Source organism: Mauremys mutica, chromosome 6, assembly GCF_020497125.1.
Source record: "Mauremys mutica isolate MM-2020 ecotype Southern chromosome 6, ASM2049712v1, whole genome shotgun sequence".
NCBI lineage: Eukaryota > Metazoa > Chordata > Testudines > Geoemydidae > Mauremys > Mauremys mutica.
In genome coordinates this window covers 17,473,386-17,487,631 of record NC_059077.1, presented here as the reverse complement: position 1 = coordinate 17,487,631, position 14,246 = coordinate 17,473,386, and the positions used below count along the sequence as shown (strand labels likewise).

Genomic DNA, 14,246 nt, shown 5'->3' with positions numbered 1-14,246 from the left:
TGAGAAGTGACTGCAGGCTCCTGCGGGATGCAAATACCATGGAGCAGGGAGGATAAAAATCAATTATTCTTTTTTTTTTTAAATCAAAATCAGATTGTTTTTTAAAATGTTATATTTAAATTAAGTAGAGGTTCAATTTTTAAAAATAAACCTATTGTAAATTAGGTTTGAAATTTAAGGCCTACATTTATTATAATATATTTAAATCATTTTAATTAAATACAAAAAATAATATTCACCAGTACAGCTTTGCTGCCAAGCTTTAAAGCAAGTCAAACTGCTGAACTGGTGGAAATCACTGACTAGGCACTTGGAACCAGAGTTTGCTGAAGTGGATCACTTGAGGATTACCTGTTTTATTCATTCCCTCTGCAGCACCTGGCATTGGCCTCTGTTGGATACTGGGCTAGATGGCCCTTTGGTCTGACCCAGTATAGCCTTTCTTATGTTATTGATTCAGAGATCAAAAGGGGATATTAACATTAAGATGGAAATTGGGTATAATAATATCACTGTCTATGTTTCTCTTTGAAATCTGTAGTAAACTGTCTATGAATTGCTTAATGGATAAGTACCTTATGCTGATGAATGCAACTAATTACCTTGTATACATAGGAAATAGAACGTTTTACTTCAAAGCCACTATTCTTCACCCAATGAATATCTGCTGTCAAGAGATTATCATAGCCCACCAGAGGTCTATAAACATATTCTAGGGCCCTGATCCTGTATCTGAGATCTGCTTAAGCTTCGTCAGGGACATTTAAGTCTCCTCAAGACTAAGGGCTCCAGCTCCAGTCTGGATCACCCGGATATTGGACATGGTTTGCCTATTTTGGACTATAACCTGATGAACTGATTCTGAAGAGAACTTTTTGCAACTCAATCTCTGCTATGAAAGTGACCTAAGAACTTTACTCATAACTGTATGTGTAATGATCTTTTAACCAATACTCTCTCTCTTTTTCTTTTTTAATACATTTTAGTTCAGTTAATAAGAATCGGCTGTAAGCATGTATTTGGGTAAGATCTGAAATATCCATTGACCTGGTGGGTAATGTGTCCGATCCTTTGGGACTGGTAGAATTTTAGATACGATGAAGAAGATTTTCAGTAATCCTCATCATATTTGACTTGAGTGTCTGGGGTGGAGGCCTAAGGCTGGGCTGCTTTGAGGGAGCTGTGTTTTTGGCTTCTGAGTAACCAGCAAGGTATTGTAGAAGCTGTTTGGTTGCTGGATTGGTGAATCTAATTATTAGAAATAATCACCAGTCCTGGGGCTCACCTACCACCCCATTCTTTGCAGTTTGCTCTGATTAAGCAATCTCAGGGCTAGTCTACACTTACCTGCCGGGTCGACGCAGTGAGTTCGACTTCTCGGAGTTCGAACTATCGCGTCTAATCTGGACGCAATAGTTCGAACTCCCCGCGCGCTCCGGTCGACTCCGGAACTCCACCACCGCGAACGGCAGTGGCGGAGTCAACCTTGGAACCGTGGAATTCGACCCCGCCGCGTCTGGACGGGTAAGTCAGTCGAACTAGGGTACTTCAAGTTCAGCTACGCTATTCGCGTAGCTGAACTTGCGTACCCTAGTTCGACCCCCCCCCCCTTAGTGTAGACCAGACCTCAGTGTGCCCGCCGGACCCTGGTCACAATCTGATAACCAGGTGGTAAATAAGCCATCCATGCAGACTTTTTATGGATTTGTAGTCGACCTTTTGGAAAAACGCCCAACATTTTCAAAAGAGAGTTGTTTAGAGACGATGTAGTGATCCTCCAGAAAACCATTTTAAAAAACAAACAAACTTGACTGCTGCCTCATATTAGGCAAAATGTGTAATCAATCAATTTACTTCTATAGGGGCTTGATCCTGCAAAGCACTTAAGCACATGGTAAATTTTAAAACCTTAAGTAATCCCAGTATAGTCAATAGTGCTATTCAATTGTTAAAATTAAGCATGGCTTAAAGTGTTTTGCTGGACTGTGGCCAGACATCTCATTAACATGCATGATTAAACCCCTGTGATCCTTCATCACCGAAGTATCTGAGTTGAATGGAGGAAGCCTGATTTCATAACATGATATGGGAGCCGAAAAGTTTGAAAGGATTTTTTGGGGGAAGGGAGGGCAGGATATATGGATCTGTGGGGGTGGGAGGGTTGAGAGATATGGGACATAAATGACAACAGTCTTTGACTGCAAAAGTTGTGATTTTTTTAATCTGATGCTAATGTGATTTAATTTAGGATTCCAACACCAAAAGGCTATGAATATGCCATTAGTTTCCCAAAGAAAGATCCTAACATACCTCCTGCTCTACCAATGTTTGCTGCATTCTCAAGACATCTGTTACTCTGTACTCTAGATAATTTATCAAGAGAAGAATCTAAAACTCTCATTTCCAGCCAGCATTAAAAGATGAAGAACTGGAACCAGAAGAACCAGAAATGCTCTCATAGTTTTTATGCAAAGAAACTAATAGTTGAATTGGTGGGAGTTAGAACTATATATAAAACAACAATATGCTTTTATTTACATTTTCCATTAGCAATGGGAAATATTGACTCTGAGGGGTAAATGTCTAAAAGAGCACACACATTTATCTGTACAGTTAATCAATTAGTGTCAGTTGGATTAATGTGAATAAATGCCCCTGTTCCATCACTAGATTATACCTCTCTGCTTTGTTTTTAAGTACAGTTCTGCTCCACAGGGTGTTAGATTTATAGTCTCTCCCAATTACTTCCTGATCAAATATACTTTGCTTATAATTAAAGAGTTGCCCTTGCACTTGGAACACTATTAGGAGTTAACAGCTACTAATGATTATTATTATTAATATCATTCATATTGCAGTAGCGTGAAGGAGGCCTAGTGCTGGACCAGGAATCCCTTGCCCTCGGTGTGGTACAAACCCAGAACAAAATGATAGTCCTTGCCCTGGGAGAATCGAGCTTCCTCTCTCATAGCTTTGTTGGTTCTACAGTGCCAAGAGAAGCAAAACAATAGCAGCCTTTTGTTTGTTTGTTGCTATACTAAGCAGCTATGATTCTAAACACACAGAAGTGTAATGGAATGGTTTTAGCCCACAAAAGCTTATGCTCAAATAAATGTGTTAGTCTCTAAGGTGCCACAAGTACTCCTCCTAATTCTTTTTGCTGATACAGACTAACACGGCTGCTACTTTGAAACCTGTATGATACAGTTCAGCTACTTGGTGGCACTGTGAAAAGCAGATCTTATTGAAGGTAACCTCAGCCTATATTTGTTTTCCCTTTTAGGTGTTTATCATGGTAGGAGGCATTAAATGAATTACATCGGGTCCGTGGAATTGATGATACAGCAGAGAAACGAGGTAGTGACCGCGTGTGACATTGCACTCTATATGATTTTATGAAAGTATGCTGATGAGTATGAATATAATGTAACTTGAATATGCTTCATGCAAAAGGTCTCTTGTAAGTTATCATTACAAAGCTTATAATCTACTGAGCGTGGTCATCCTATTTGTATAAATGTATCACTCTTATATCCGAAACTAGAAATATAAAAGATAACTCTGAGGGTTTATTGTAATTATGCAAAGTGTGGGCCATTAATGGTGGTTTGGAATCTTGATGGCTCCCATTAACCAGGACAATTATCTGTAGATGGCTGTGTTTTACTTGTGAGTCTTCCTGTATACCAGTGTGCTGGCAAGTGGGTAATGAAGTCTTACAGTGACATGTGATCATGTCACCTGAACTGGAATCCATCTTTAACCTGGTGCTTTTCCATTGACAAGGGGTGGATGGGAACCCAGAGGGACAAAGGATTCTTGCCTTATGCAAAAGGTATATAAGTGGGTGGAACAGAGAAAAGGGGGCAGCCATCATGAGAAATCCTCTAGCTACCACCTGAGCTGGAACAAGAGCTGTACCAGGGGAAAGGATTGTGCCCCGGCCTGGAAGGTATCCAGTCTGTGAAAGAAACATATTGAAACATCTCTGAGGATGAGATTTTATACATAAAGAGGCCTTTATGTATGTGCGAGATTACTATGGCACAGGATTAATTAAGTTGTATTCAATCCATTGTTTCATACTGATTTTACCTCTCATTTCTGTGGGTGTGATTTTTGTATTTTTTTTTTCAGTTTTCTCTCTTGTTTTTCTGGTTCTTTCTTTCAAATCTTCATACACAGGAAAAAGTGGCGGACACAGCAACCACCAGACCGAGCTGATTTCCTTAGGCAGGTATGCTGTGGTAACCTCTAATGAAGACACTTAGTGGGAGGCTACAAGCAGGCACTGGTAGGGACTTGTACTAATGTACTGCCATAATTGATTACTTTTTTATATATATAGGCATGCATGCTAGACTACTTCTTGCAAAAAACAAACAAACAAACAAAAGTTATGCCAAGAATACATGATTTCCTGACGAGCCAGAGAACATAAACAAGTCCACATTCTGTGCAACCCTCCCCTACAACTTCCAGATCATATCCAGTTTCGATCACACCTTCCAGTGTATAAGGAAGAAAAAAAAATCAAACTCAGTTTTGCCATACAATGATGTACTGTTTAGTTCTGTCATATCCACTGGCATATTGGTCCATGGAAGATTGAAAAGATGGGAAATTTTACTTCTGTTTGTACATATTATGCAAAAAAAGTAAAGTGCCAATAGAATACAGCACTTTTACAACTGCAGAAAAATACAGGGGCTAAAGTTATAAAACTGGGATACAGTATAAAAGGCTCTTCTTAAGAGGTCACATTTTCTACCCTGCTTACAGCACACTTACAGCTACAGAAGACAAATGGCCTGCTAATCCAGGTTCATTTAAAGTGCAGCGGATCATTTCAACAGTTAAAAGGAATTTCCACTTGTCAGGAATTGAAAAAAAAACACACTCCTTTCCTGGCCATTTGTAGAATTTATGTCAGATCCATAATGCAATAAGCTCAACACTCCATCAAGCATTTTCTATTTAACCTGAAAGGAGACTAAGTCAAATCGCTTAAATGTCTATGTCCATGATTTGCAAGGAGAAATGACCGCAGCCACAGTGGAGTGTAGAAAGGAAAGATTGCGCAGTTACTCTCATGTCTTCAGATTTAGTATTAAGAATCTGAACCACTGTATCATAAAGTGGTGATGAAATGGTGTAATCTACTATAAAATATCTATGAAATGGGCCAGCTTAAAGCAGAGAGAGCAAACTCAATGGACTCAAGTAAAAAGGAGTAAATTTCAGCTTTGGGGTATGTTGAATGTATGACCTGATAAACAGGATTGTGGCCTTTTAAGTTATTTATTAGTTCCCTTATGGTAAAATACTATAGAATTGAATAAAATACGTTAACCTTTCTACAGGTTTGTATGTAGTAGCTTATAGATGTTAATAGCTAATTATAACACTTCTGTATAATTCTATTGGATGCTAAAATACTTGTAGAAAAGATCTTCTATTAGGGCTTGATCCAATGCCCATGGGGGTGCATGTGTGTCAACAAAAAGACTCCCATTGACTTAAACGACCATGACATTTGGCCCTTAAATTCTGTGGCCGCGATTTTCAAAAACAGAGGCTTAAAGTTAGTCTCCTAAATCCTCATTTACACACATGAATAAATGGTCTGATTTTCAAAAGTGCTAAACATACCCAAGCTTCCACTGAGATCAGTTAGATCTGCTGGATAGTAATAATCTTTAAGAATCAGGCTGCTTATTTAGGTGCCTGCATATATTGATATAGGCTCCTACTTTTAGGGATCCACTTTTGAAAAAATCTTTGTCCATACAATTCCTATAGAACCCTGTTATATTTCTATAGAACCCTGTTGGCTTCATCCCAGTTCAATTAAACAGGAAGTTTCCATCACAGTTATTTTTGGAGGGATAAGACACTTGCCCAACACGTGTTTGAGAAATGAGAGAGTAATGTTTTCCATGACACTCGCTTAAAGTAATAAACACTTTGCTTGGTCTAAGTAATGACAAATTTATTACTAATTACATTATTATGTTCTGCAAGTAGAAATTGCTTGAGATCTAAAAAAGCCTAGTGAAAAATTAATTCATTCCATCCATCTGTTTGAGCCAAGAAATTATTTTTCCCAAAAGAGAAATTGCTAGCATTTAAGGGCTGGCATGCCCCCACCTACAGTAAAATCAGAGTGGTTTCAAAGGGGCTATCTCTATGAAGGTGCTCGCATGGAGTTCCTCCCTAATTGTTCTGTCAATGGGGAGGAAGGAGGAATTGCCTGTTCAGAAACCCTGCTGATCCTCTGAGCTCCATGCAATTATCAGGGACTACCCACAAACAAGCCAGTGTGCCTCCACAGTGGCTCTGGTCCATGGCAGCTACCTTCTCTGGAAATGTGGGTCCAGTGGTCACAATTAATGTAACCTTTTGTCTAATTAACAATACAGACTTATACAGCGTAGGGAACACAGCAAGTTCTGAGGTAACATAATTACTCACAAATGGCAATTTTAATGGTGATCACTGAACTTTATATGGGGATGGCTAACATGTCTCTACTTACTCCCCCGCCCCCACCACCAAAGCATGAAGATCAAGTACAAAAATATGATTGCCTTACTTATTCAAGTAGTTCTACTGAAGTAAGTAGGCTTATTCACATAATAAGGTCAGTATGATTTGGCCTTCTGTAAACTTGTGGTATTATGTAAGGATGAATAGACACTATCATATATAAAAACATAATTCAGTTGTGAGAGTTGGGGGTGGAGGGGGAAGACTTTCCAACATTGTAGGGTTTCTCTGCTTCTGTCTGATGTCAAAAAATGAATTACCTAGTGATGGATAGCAGGTGTTCATAATAAAAACATGGTGCTTTTTTTGGTAGTCTTGTAATCACTTACAGTTAGGTAACATATGTTGTGTGGCAAGAACACTATGTTCAGAGAGCAACATCTGAATATAGAACAGAATTCAATAGAGCTGAAATTTCTGAACTGCAGGTAATTCTGCCAAACTGAGCAACCCACCACATTGCATAGTGTGAATTATCAATATTGGGTCCGATCTGCACACTTTATTCACACAAGTAGTCCTTATTTACCAGATAATATTATTGACTTCAAAAGCACAACTCACATAAGAATTATTAATGTAAGGATTCTAGGATTGGGCCCATATATATATATAAAATGTAAGGCTTATGTTATAAAACTTGTCTCATTTTATTGCATTTAATATAATATTGAAGAGGTGTGAAATATCATAGAATCATAGAATCTCAGGGTTGGAAGGGACCTCAGGAGGTCATCTAGTCCAACCCCCTGCTACAGACTAGGGACCAAATGGCTAGGCAGCAGTTCTACAGAATAGGACCTAGGGGTTACAGTGGACGAGAAGCTGGATATGAGTCGACAGTGTGCCCTTGTTGCCAAGAAGGCTAACGGCATTTTGGGCTGTATAAGTAGGAACATTGCCAGCAGATTGAGGGACGTGATCATTCCCCTCTATTCGACATTGGTGAGGCCTCATCTGGAGTACTGTGTCCAGTTTTGGGCCCCATACTACAAGAAGGATGTGGAAAAATTGGAAAGAGTCCAGTGGAGGGCAACAAAAATGATTAGGGGGCTGGAGTACATGACTTATGAGGAGAGGCTGAGGGAACTGGGATTGTTTAGTCTGCAGAAGAATGAGGGGGGATTTGATAGCTGCTTTCAACTACCTGAAAGAGGGTTCCAAAGAGGATGGATCTAGACTGTTCTCAGTGGTAGCAGATGACAGAACAAGGAGTAATAGTCTCAAGTTGCAGTGGGGGAGGTTTAGGTTGAATATTAGGAAAAACTTTTTCACTAGGAGGTGGTGAAGCACTGGAATGGGTTACCTAGGGAGGTAGTGGAATCTCCTTCCTTAGAGGTTTTTAAGGCCAGGCTTGACAAAGCTCTGGCTGCGATGATTTAGTTGGCGATTAGTCCTGCTTTGAGCAAGGGGTTGGACTAGAAGACCTCCTGAGGTACCTTCCAACCCAATGTATTAAGATGAGGCCCTGAAACATAATCCCTGATCAAAGGCCCGGTATGAGGCCTAAGGCCTGAACTAAAGTAATGGTCAAGACTTTGCTAACATAAAGCAAAGTTAAGCTGTGAGCCAGAGGCAGGCCCTGCTCGCAGAAGCTGGCAACGAAAGGGCTGATGTTGCAAAAATACACATACCTAAAAGGTACTGGACATTAGAGATACCAGAACACTCCGATACTTGCACATTCCACACAGATAACAAGGACAGGGGCAAAAGAGGAATATGATGGATAGAGTTGTTTTGTTCGAACCAACATGTACAAGGTGAGAAGCGGCACCTTACTGCGTAGAAAGGAGTGATGTGTAATTTGTTTGTACCTGTGTACAAGAACACACCCCTGAGTGGATATCTTTGTCTGGCCTAGGGGGCAGTGGAAAGTCCCACCACTGTCTGAGCTGGTCCATTGCCAGGGAGCACATATGTACTAGCTAGCAGCACCTTAGCAGCACCTTGGATATCTAATCCGGGGAGCTGGAGACTGTGTTTCTCTTCGACAATAAACCTGGCCCGGGTGCCTTTGTACCTCACAAGAGTCTGTGGTCATTGGGGGTTCTCTTGGGGTCTGCTGGGTCAGCTATCTGCACAGAGCCAGGGCAGCACACTGGGAGAACACAAGCACACAGCTGACTGATATCAACATTGAATAGAGCAGAGCACCACACCGGTAGCGTCTGACCACACCCTGATATTCTATGATTTTATTATTCTAAGTGAGAATTTAATGGTATTTAATGGAGCTTCCCAGTAGAGGATGAGGAATTTGAAATGTAGAGGGTTGCAACTTTTAAGAAAGTCAAAATATAGGTAAGGGTTGACCTTTTAATTCTACAATTCTCACTGGGATGTCACTTAGTTTCAGTTCTACAAACGGCCTCAGTCCGCAGGCACAACCATCACTGATGTCAATGATGTGACTGGGAGTGGTGTGCATAGATAGAAGGCGCAGTACACGGGCATTACGATTTATAGCGAGATTGTGCTTATTAGGGTCTGGCCCAGGTTGCTGGCAGAGAAGAGCTGCTTTGTCCCAGGGGGCAGCTCTGAAAGCCACAGGAGGCCTGATTTGCATTTACACTCAGGCCACTTTATGCCACTTTGGAGCACTTAAGTGGGCATTAAGGACATTTACACTCACTTCAAGGCCCCCTCCAATGGCCAGAATGCTGCAAAGAAACTTTAGTGCAAATGAGTGTGAGGCTCACCCCTTAAGAGTACAGCATGTGCTCCTCTCCACTACTGCTCCTCCCACTCTCCTTTGAGGTGCGTAGCCCTCCAAGGAGTGTTGAGAACAATCTCTGTATTTAGGAGAACACAAGGACTGCAACTGTGGCTGACTTCTATCTGAGGTTCTGCAGCAGAAGGGAAGGTCTTTGTGTCCTTCACTTTCCTTGCACATCCATGCCGGGTCCCGGCGCAATACAAATTAAATGCAAAACGTAAAATGATAGCAGTCAATGGAACATAAGCAGAACAAAAATCAAAGCCCTACTGCAGAAAGAGGAAGGATAATCCAGTGTCTAGGTCTTGGAAGATCTGGGTTCAAATCCCTAATCTGCCCAAGAATTTCCTGCATGGCCTTTGGCAAGTCACTTAGGGCTAGGTCTGTATAGGTATTTAAGCTCCTAAAGATGCAGATAAGTACCAAGTGAGATTTTTCAAAAGCACCTACCTAGGTTCCTGCAGGCTTGTGTTTCTGCATCTTTAGGCACATAAATACCTTTAAATATTTGGCCCTTAGTCTCTCCATGTCTCAGTTCCCCACCATTAAAATGGGGATAACAGCACTTCCCTGCCTCACATGGGTATTGTGAAAATAACTAACTTAAAATTATGAGGTGCTCACATACTATTCTGAGGGCAGAGGGCAGATAAGTACCTTAGACAGATAATCCCTGCATCAAGGCTCAGCTAGAATACTGCACCTTGGTGGCTAATAAATAATATCAGTCATTCTTTCCTGAATTATTACCTGTTTGAGACAAAAGTGGTGTATAAGGGACTTTCGGTTCTATTGCACTCATTGGTGGAGGTAGCAAGGGGTTGGCAAAGCTGCGGAGAGGGTGCGTAGGCCGGACACAGGCTGTGGGAATCGTTCTGCTCGGGGCGTCCTCGTTGCTGGCATGTTCAGGCTGTGTCTGTGGCAGCATGGATGGCTGTTGTGGAACTGGTCCTTCACTCACTGCTGTTAGGGAATAATAAAATGAACTATTATTGAAATATTTTTCCAAATCCTATTTCTTACTTTTGTGCTCATTTCCCAAAGAATGGGAAGTGCCAGCCTTTAACCTTTGAGGAGCTGTAAGAAATATGTAAACATTTTTTTTCAAAAAAGTGCTGCAATAAAGTGTCCTTCAAATAAAGTACAGAAAATGACATTTTTCGCTCCCTCTGTATATTTTATTTGTATACAAACTTCTTAAGTTCCCATCACTAATGGGTCTAGGTGCCTTTAAATTCTAAATATCAACCAAAATCATAAGTATATCATATGGATAGTGACAGAAATCCCAGCTGCTGAAACTCTTTACATTCTGCCCAATATTATTGTTATAGCTACAGCTAATGAGAGTTGAAGACAAAGAAGCGACTTAATTTCTATTTAACCAAATACCAACATCATTTTTTCCTTGAGACAGCAGTAATATTCACTGTGCCAAAGCAGTCAGTTGCTGTTTTATTATCCTATACCCAAAGTCAATTTTTCTGTGATTTAAACATGCCATGTCAACCTTCAAATATAAATCAAGGTTACTCTATGTTCTCGAGTGTTTCTTATAAAAGGCTCTCAAAAATTACCTCTCTCATGAACTTTCTATGCCAAAACAGAGTAACAAACTTGGCTAAAGTAATGTGAAAGAAAAATGAAAGAAAAGGAAAACATTTCAGTGGATGAAATAATTTCTTTTTTTTGTCTGCTTTGTAGCCAGACTGGTAATTTGAGTGTGATTACAACTGTTTAAAGCGACAAAGAGTCCTGTGGCACCTTATAGACTAACAGACGTATTGGAGCATAAGCTTTCGTGGGTGAATACCCACTTCGTCAGACGCATGTAGTTTAAATTTCCAGAGGCAGGTATAAATATGCAGGCAAGAATCAGTCTAGAGATAATGAGGTTAGTTCAATCAGGGAGGATGAGGCCCTCTTCTAGCAGCTGAGGTGTGAACACCAAGGGAGGAGAAACTGCTTTTGTAGTTGCAACAACATGGTCTGTTACTGAGAATATGCACATATTGCAAATGGAACTACAGAGAAGCTGCTCAGTGATATTTTCAAAGAACAGTGTCAGGATAAAAGAGATGCTATGTGACTGACAGTGCCAATGCTTCTAAACATGTTAAGGGCATTTGTATTAATGCTGTAATCCACTTTATTTGCACAGTCATGGGCCATCTGTGAAAGTGATAAATGCTCTGGGTTCTTTTTTTTTTAAACTTAAAAAAAATTCACGTGAGTTGAGTTCTTATGAAAGGTGATGGATTAAGAGTCCTGAAATCTAAAATTGTCACGGAACTTGGAGGGAAGAGCAAAGGTTGCAGGAGGGAAGAGTCAGGAGGAGGCAAAGGAAGTCAGTCCGTGTACACGTAGCTGGAAAGCTAGCTGCAGTTGCAGAACCTCTGTAAATAGTTCTATTAGTAAAGAGCCAGTTTTGTTTTTGAAACATGGAGTTCTCTTATGATTGTACCCAGCATAGGGTACATAAAATGCTATGCACAGAACAGGCATAGGACAAGCAACGGCGTGGTTTAAATTTCCCCATACTGCTCTGTCAGTAGTTTCACTGGACAGCCTGTGGGGCAAATGGTAGTTCAGTTTCCATGCCCATTCATTTCTTGGCTACAGATCTCTTTAGAGCAAGAACTATGTTAAATTATTTCCTTCTCAGATTGAGCCTGCAAGCAGGTCATGTGGTATGGAGGAAAAACATGAAGAAGGTGGGGTCCAGTTGAGCAGGGAGGATAGTGGAAGGGTTGACAGACTGGGGTGATATGGTCAAGTTAACAGACCATAAAGGGATCTTAGTGGTTATGGTTTGTTTGTTTGTTTATCCTAGGGTGACCAGATGTCCCGATTTTATAGGGACTGTCCTGATTTTTGGGTCTTTTTCTTATATAGGCTCCTATTACCTCCCAGCCCCTGTCCCAATCTTTCACACTTGCTGTCTGGTCACCCTAGTTTATCCAGAAGATTAAACCCAGGAGCTGAGCAACTTGGAGGAAGAGGTATCTCGTTGCATCTGTATATGGAGGGATCGAGGCATAGAAAGTAGGAAGGAGGGAGTAAGATCAGATGTCACTTAATCAGTGTGGAGACTGGGTATGAAATCCTGACCCCATTGAAGTCAATGGAAGTTTTGTCATTCACTTCAATGGACCCAGGATTTCACCCTGGGTATCTCACTTTACAAAGTTATCTGCATTCTGTAAAAAGTTTGAGTCCTCCATCTAGTGCTGTCTCTAAGTCACTGAGTGTACTGGTCTTTGCTATTTTATATAGAGACACAATATTGCACCATCAGAAAGCCACTATTGTACTGCAGGACATCCTTCAAGGGTACCACACTGTCCAAATGAAGTTGCTCTTCCAATAGATTCATAAAAAATCTGAGGGTGGAGGGAATAGATTATTTTGTACTTGAGAGAAGAATTTTAGTTTTGAAGTAGTAAAAGTCTCCAAGGAGTAAATCCTAGTCACCTCTATCTACCACGACAGGCCCAACTAGATTTATCCATGGGGGAATAAGACTGTGAGGAAGAAACCTTGGCTGGTTATGGGTATAGTATACTAAACAGAAAGATGGCCAGGAATCCCCTCTCCCCTGTCACAAGTGCTGGCCACTTCTGCACAATGCACAGTCAACCTATGGAACTCTTTGTCAGAGGATGTTGTGAAGTCAAGACTATAACGGTTAAAAAAACAACTACATAAATTCATGGAGGATAGGTCCATCAATGACTATTAGGCAAGATGGGTAGGGATGGTGTCACTAGCCTCTGTTTGCCAGGGTCTGGGAGAGGGCATCAGGGGATGGATCACTTGGTTATTGCCTGTTCTGTTCATTCCCTCTGGGGCATCTGGCATTGGCCACTGTCGGAAGACAGGATACTGGGCTAGATGGACCTTTGGTCTGATCCAGTATGGCCGTTCTTATGTTCTTATGCTCTGCACAGTGTCTCAACACTCCCATTCCACATCCTGCATCCTAGGCAAAGTCATGGAGGCCCTGCAGCCCTGGGCTCTACTGTGTTTCCTGAGGATTTCCAAAATCCTGACCCATAGTGTAGAGGAATCTCACTAGAGCAGGGTTTGCCCATTAGTAAGTAGGCCAAGAGCTTCCCTAAATGACTAAAAATCTTTACCTTACTTGCAAACAGAGCAGTGGAAGGGTGCAAACAAGTTAACAAAGTATAATCAGAGGAGGGACGTATTTATTTTGAGCAAACTGGATTTTACCAGTCTTGAGTCAGGTAAAAACTCCTTAATATCTGTGCCAGCCAGAATGGCTCATAGCTCAACTGTTAATCTTGTGGCTGGAGCCCAGAAAGCAAAAACAAACAATCAATCAAGACCCCAAACAGCTCATCCTTCTACTACAGAAAACAACCTTCCTGACACTTAGATATCTGGCCTACTTGTTATACTGGGAATGAAAATGCTCTAGAGGCTCTGGTTGCTTTCAAAATCCAGAACTCATTGTAGAAATAACATGTAATTACAGATCCAAGACAAAGCTCAAGGCACTTTATAATAATTAATGTCCATGTATATAAGTAATTACAACCTACTAGGTGGCAAAATAATTTTGAAAAATGGAAATGAGGATTTTTGTTCCAGAATCCTTGTATCTGTTCCTGAGGCAATATTGCAGACCTCTCCAGCAATTTGGGATTCCAGGCAGAGGAGACTAATTACAGGATGTGACCAAGGTCACAAATATTTGTAGTTTGTGAAAGTTTACTTGGTTGTAGTGAAGTTTCCTTGTCCTCACTTTCAGTGCTCTCTGCATAATGATGCCACTGACTGGCTCTCCACTCTTCTTTCCGTCCACTCCCTTGCTCTGTGTGCCCCTTCTACTCTTCTTTCTTGACTGTTCTCTTTGGACTAGGCTTTGACTTGGACCACAGGCCAGTGCAGGAGAGTAAAAGCAGCTTTAAATCTCTGACTTGGTGCACAGAGGTAAACTAGTGCTGTGGGAGCA

General features: G+C 41.0%; 1 protein-coding gene across 4 annotated transcripts in view; it reads right to left on the bottom strand.

Annotated features, from left to right (window-relative positions):
* DCC (DCC netrin 1 receptor) overlaps positions 1-14,246 on the bottom strand; it is a 782,056-nt gene that overhangs the window by 16,287 nt on the left and 751,523 nt on the right. For all 4 annotated transcript variants that reach the window (XM_045020222.1, XM_045020224.1, XM_045020225.1 and 1 more), the window contains exon 27: positions 10,019-10,231. In XM_045020222.1, coding sequence (XP_044876157.1) covers positions 10,019-10,231 — 213 coding nt within the window. The remainder of the gene's footprint in view (positions 1-10,018; positions 10,232-14,246) is intronic.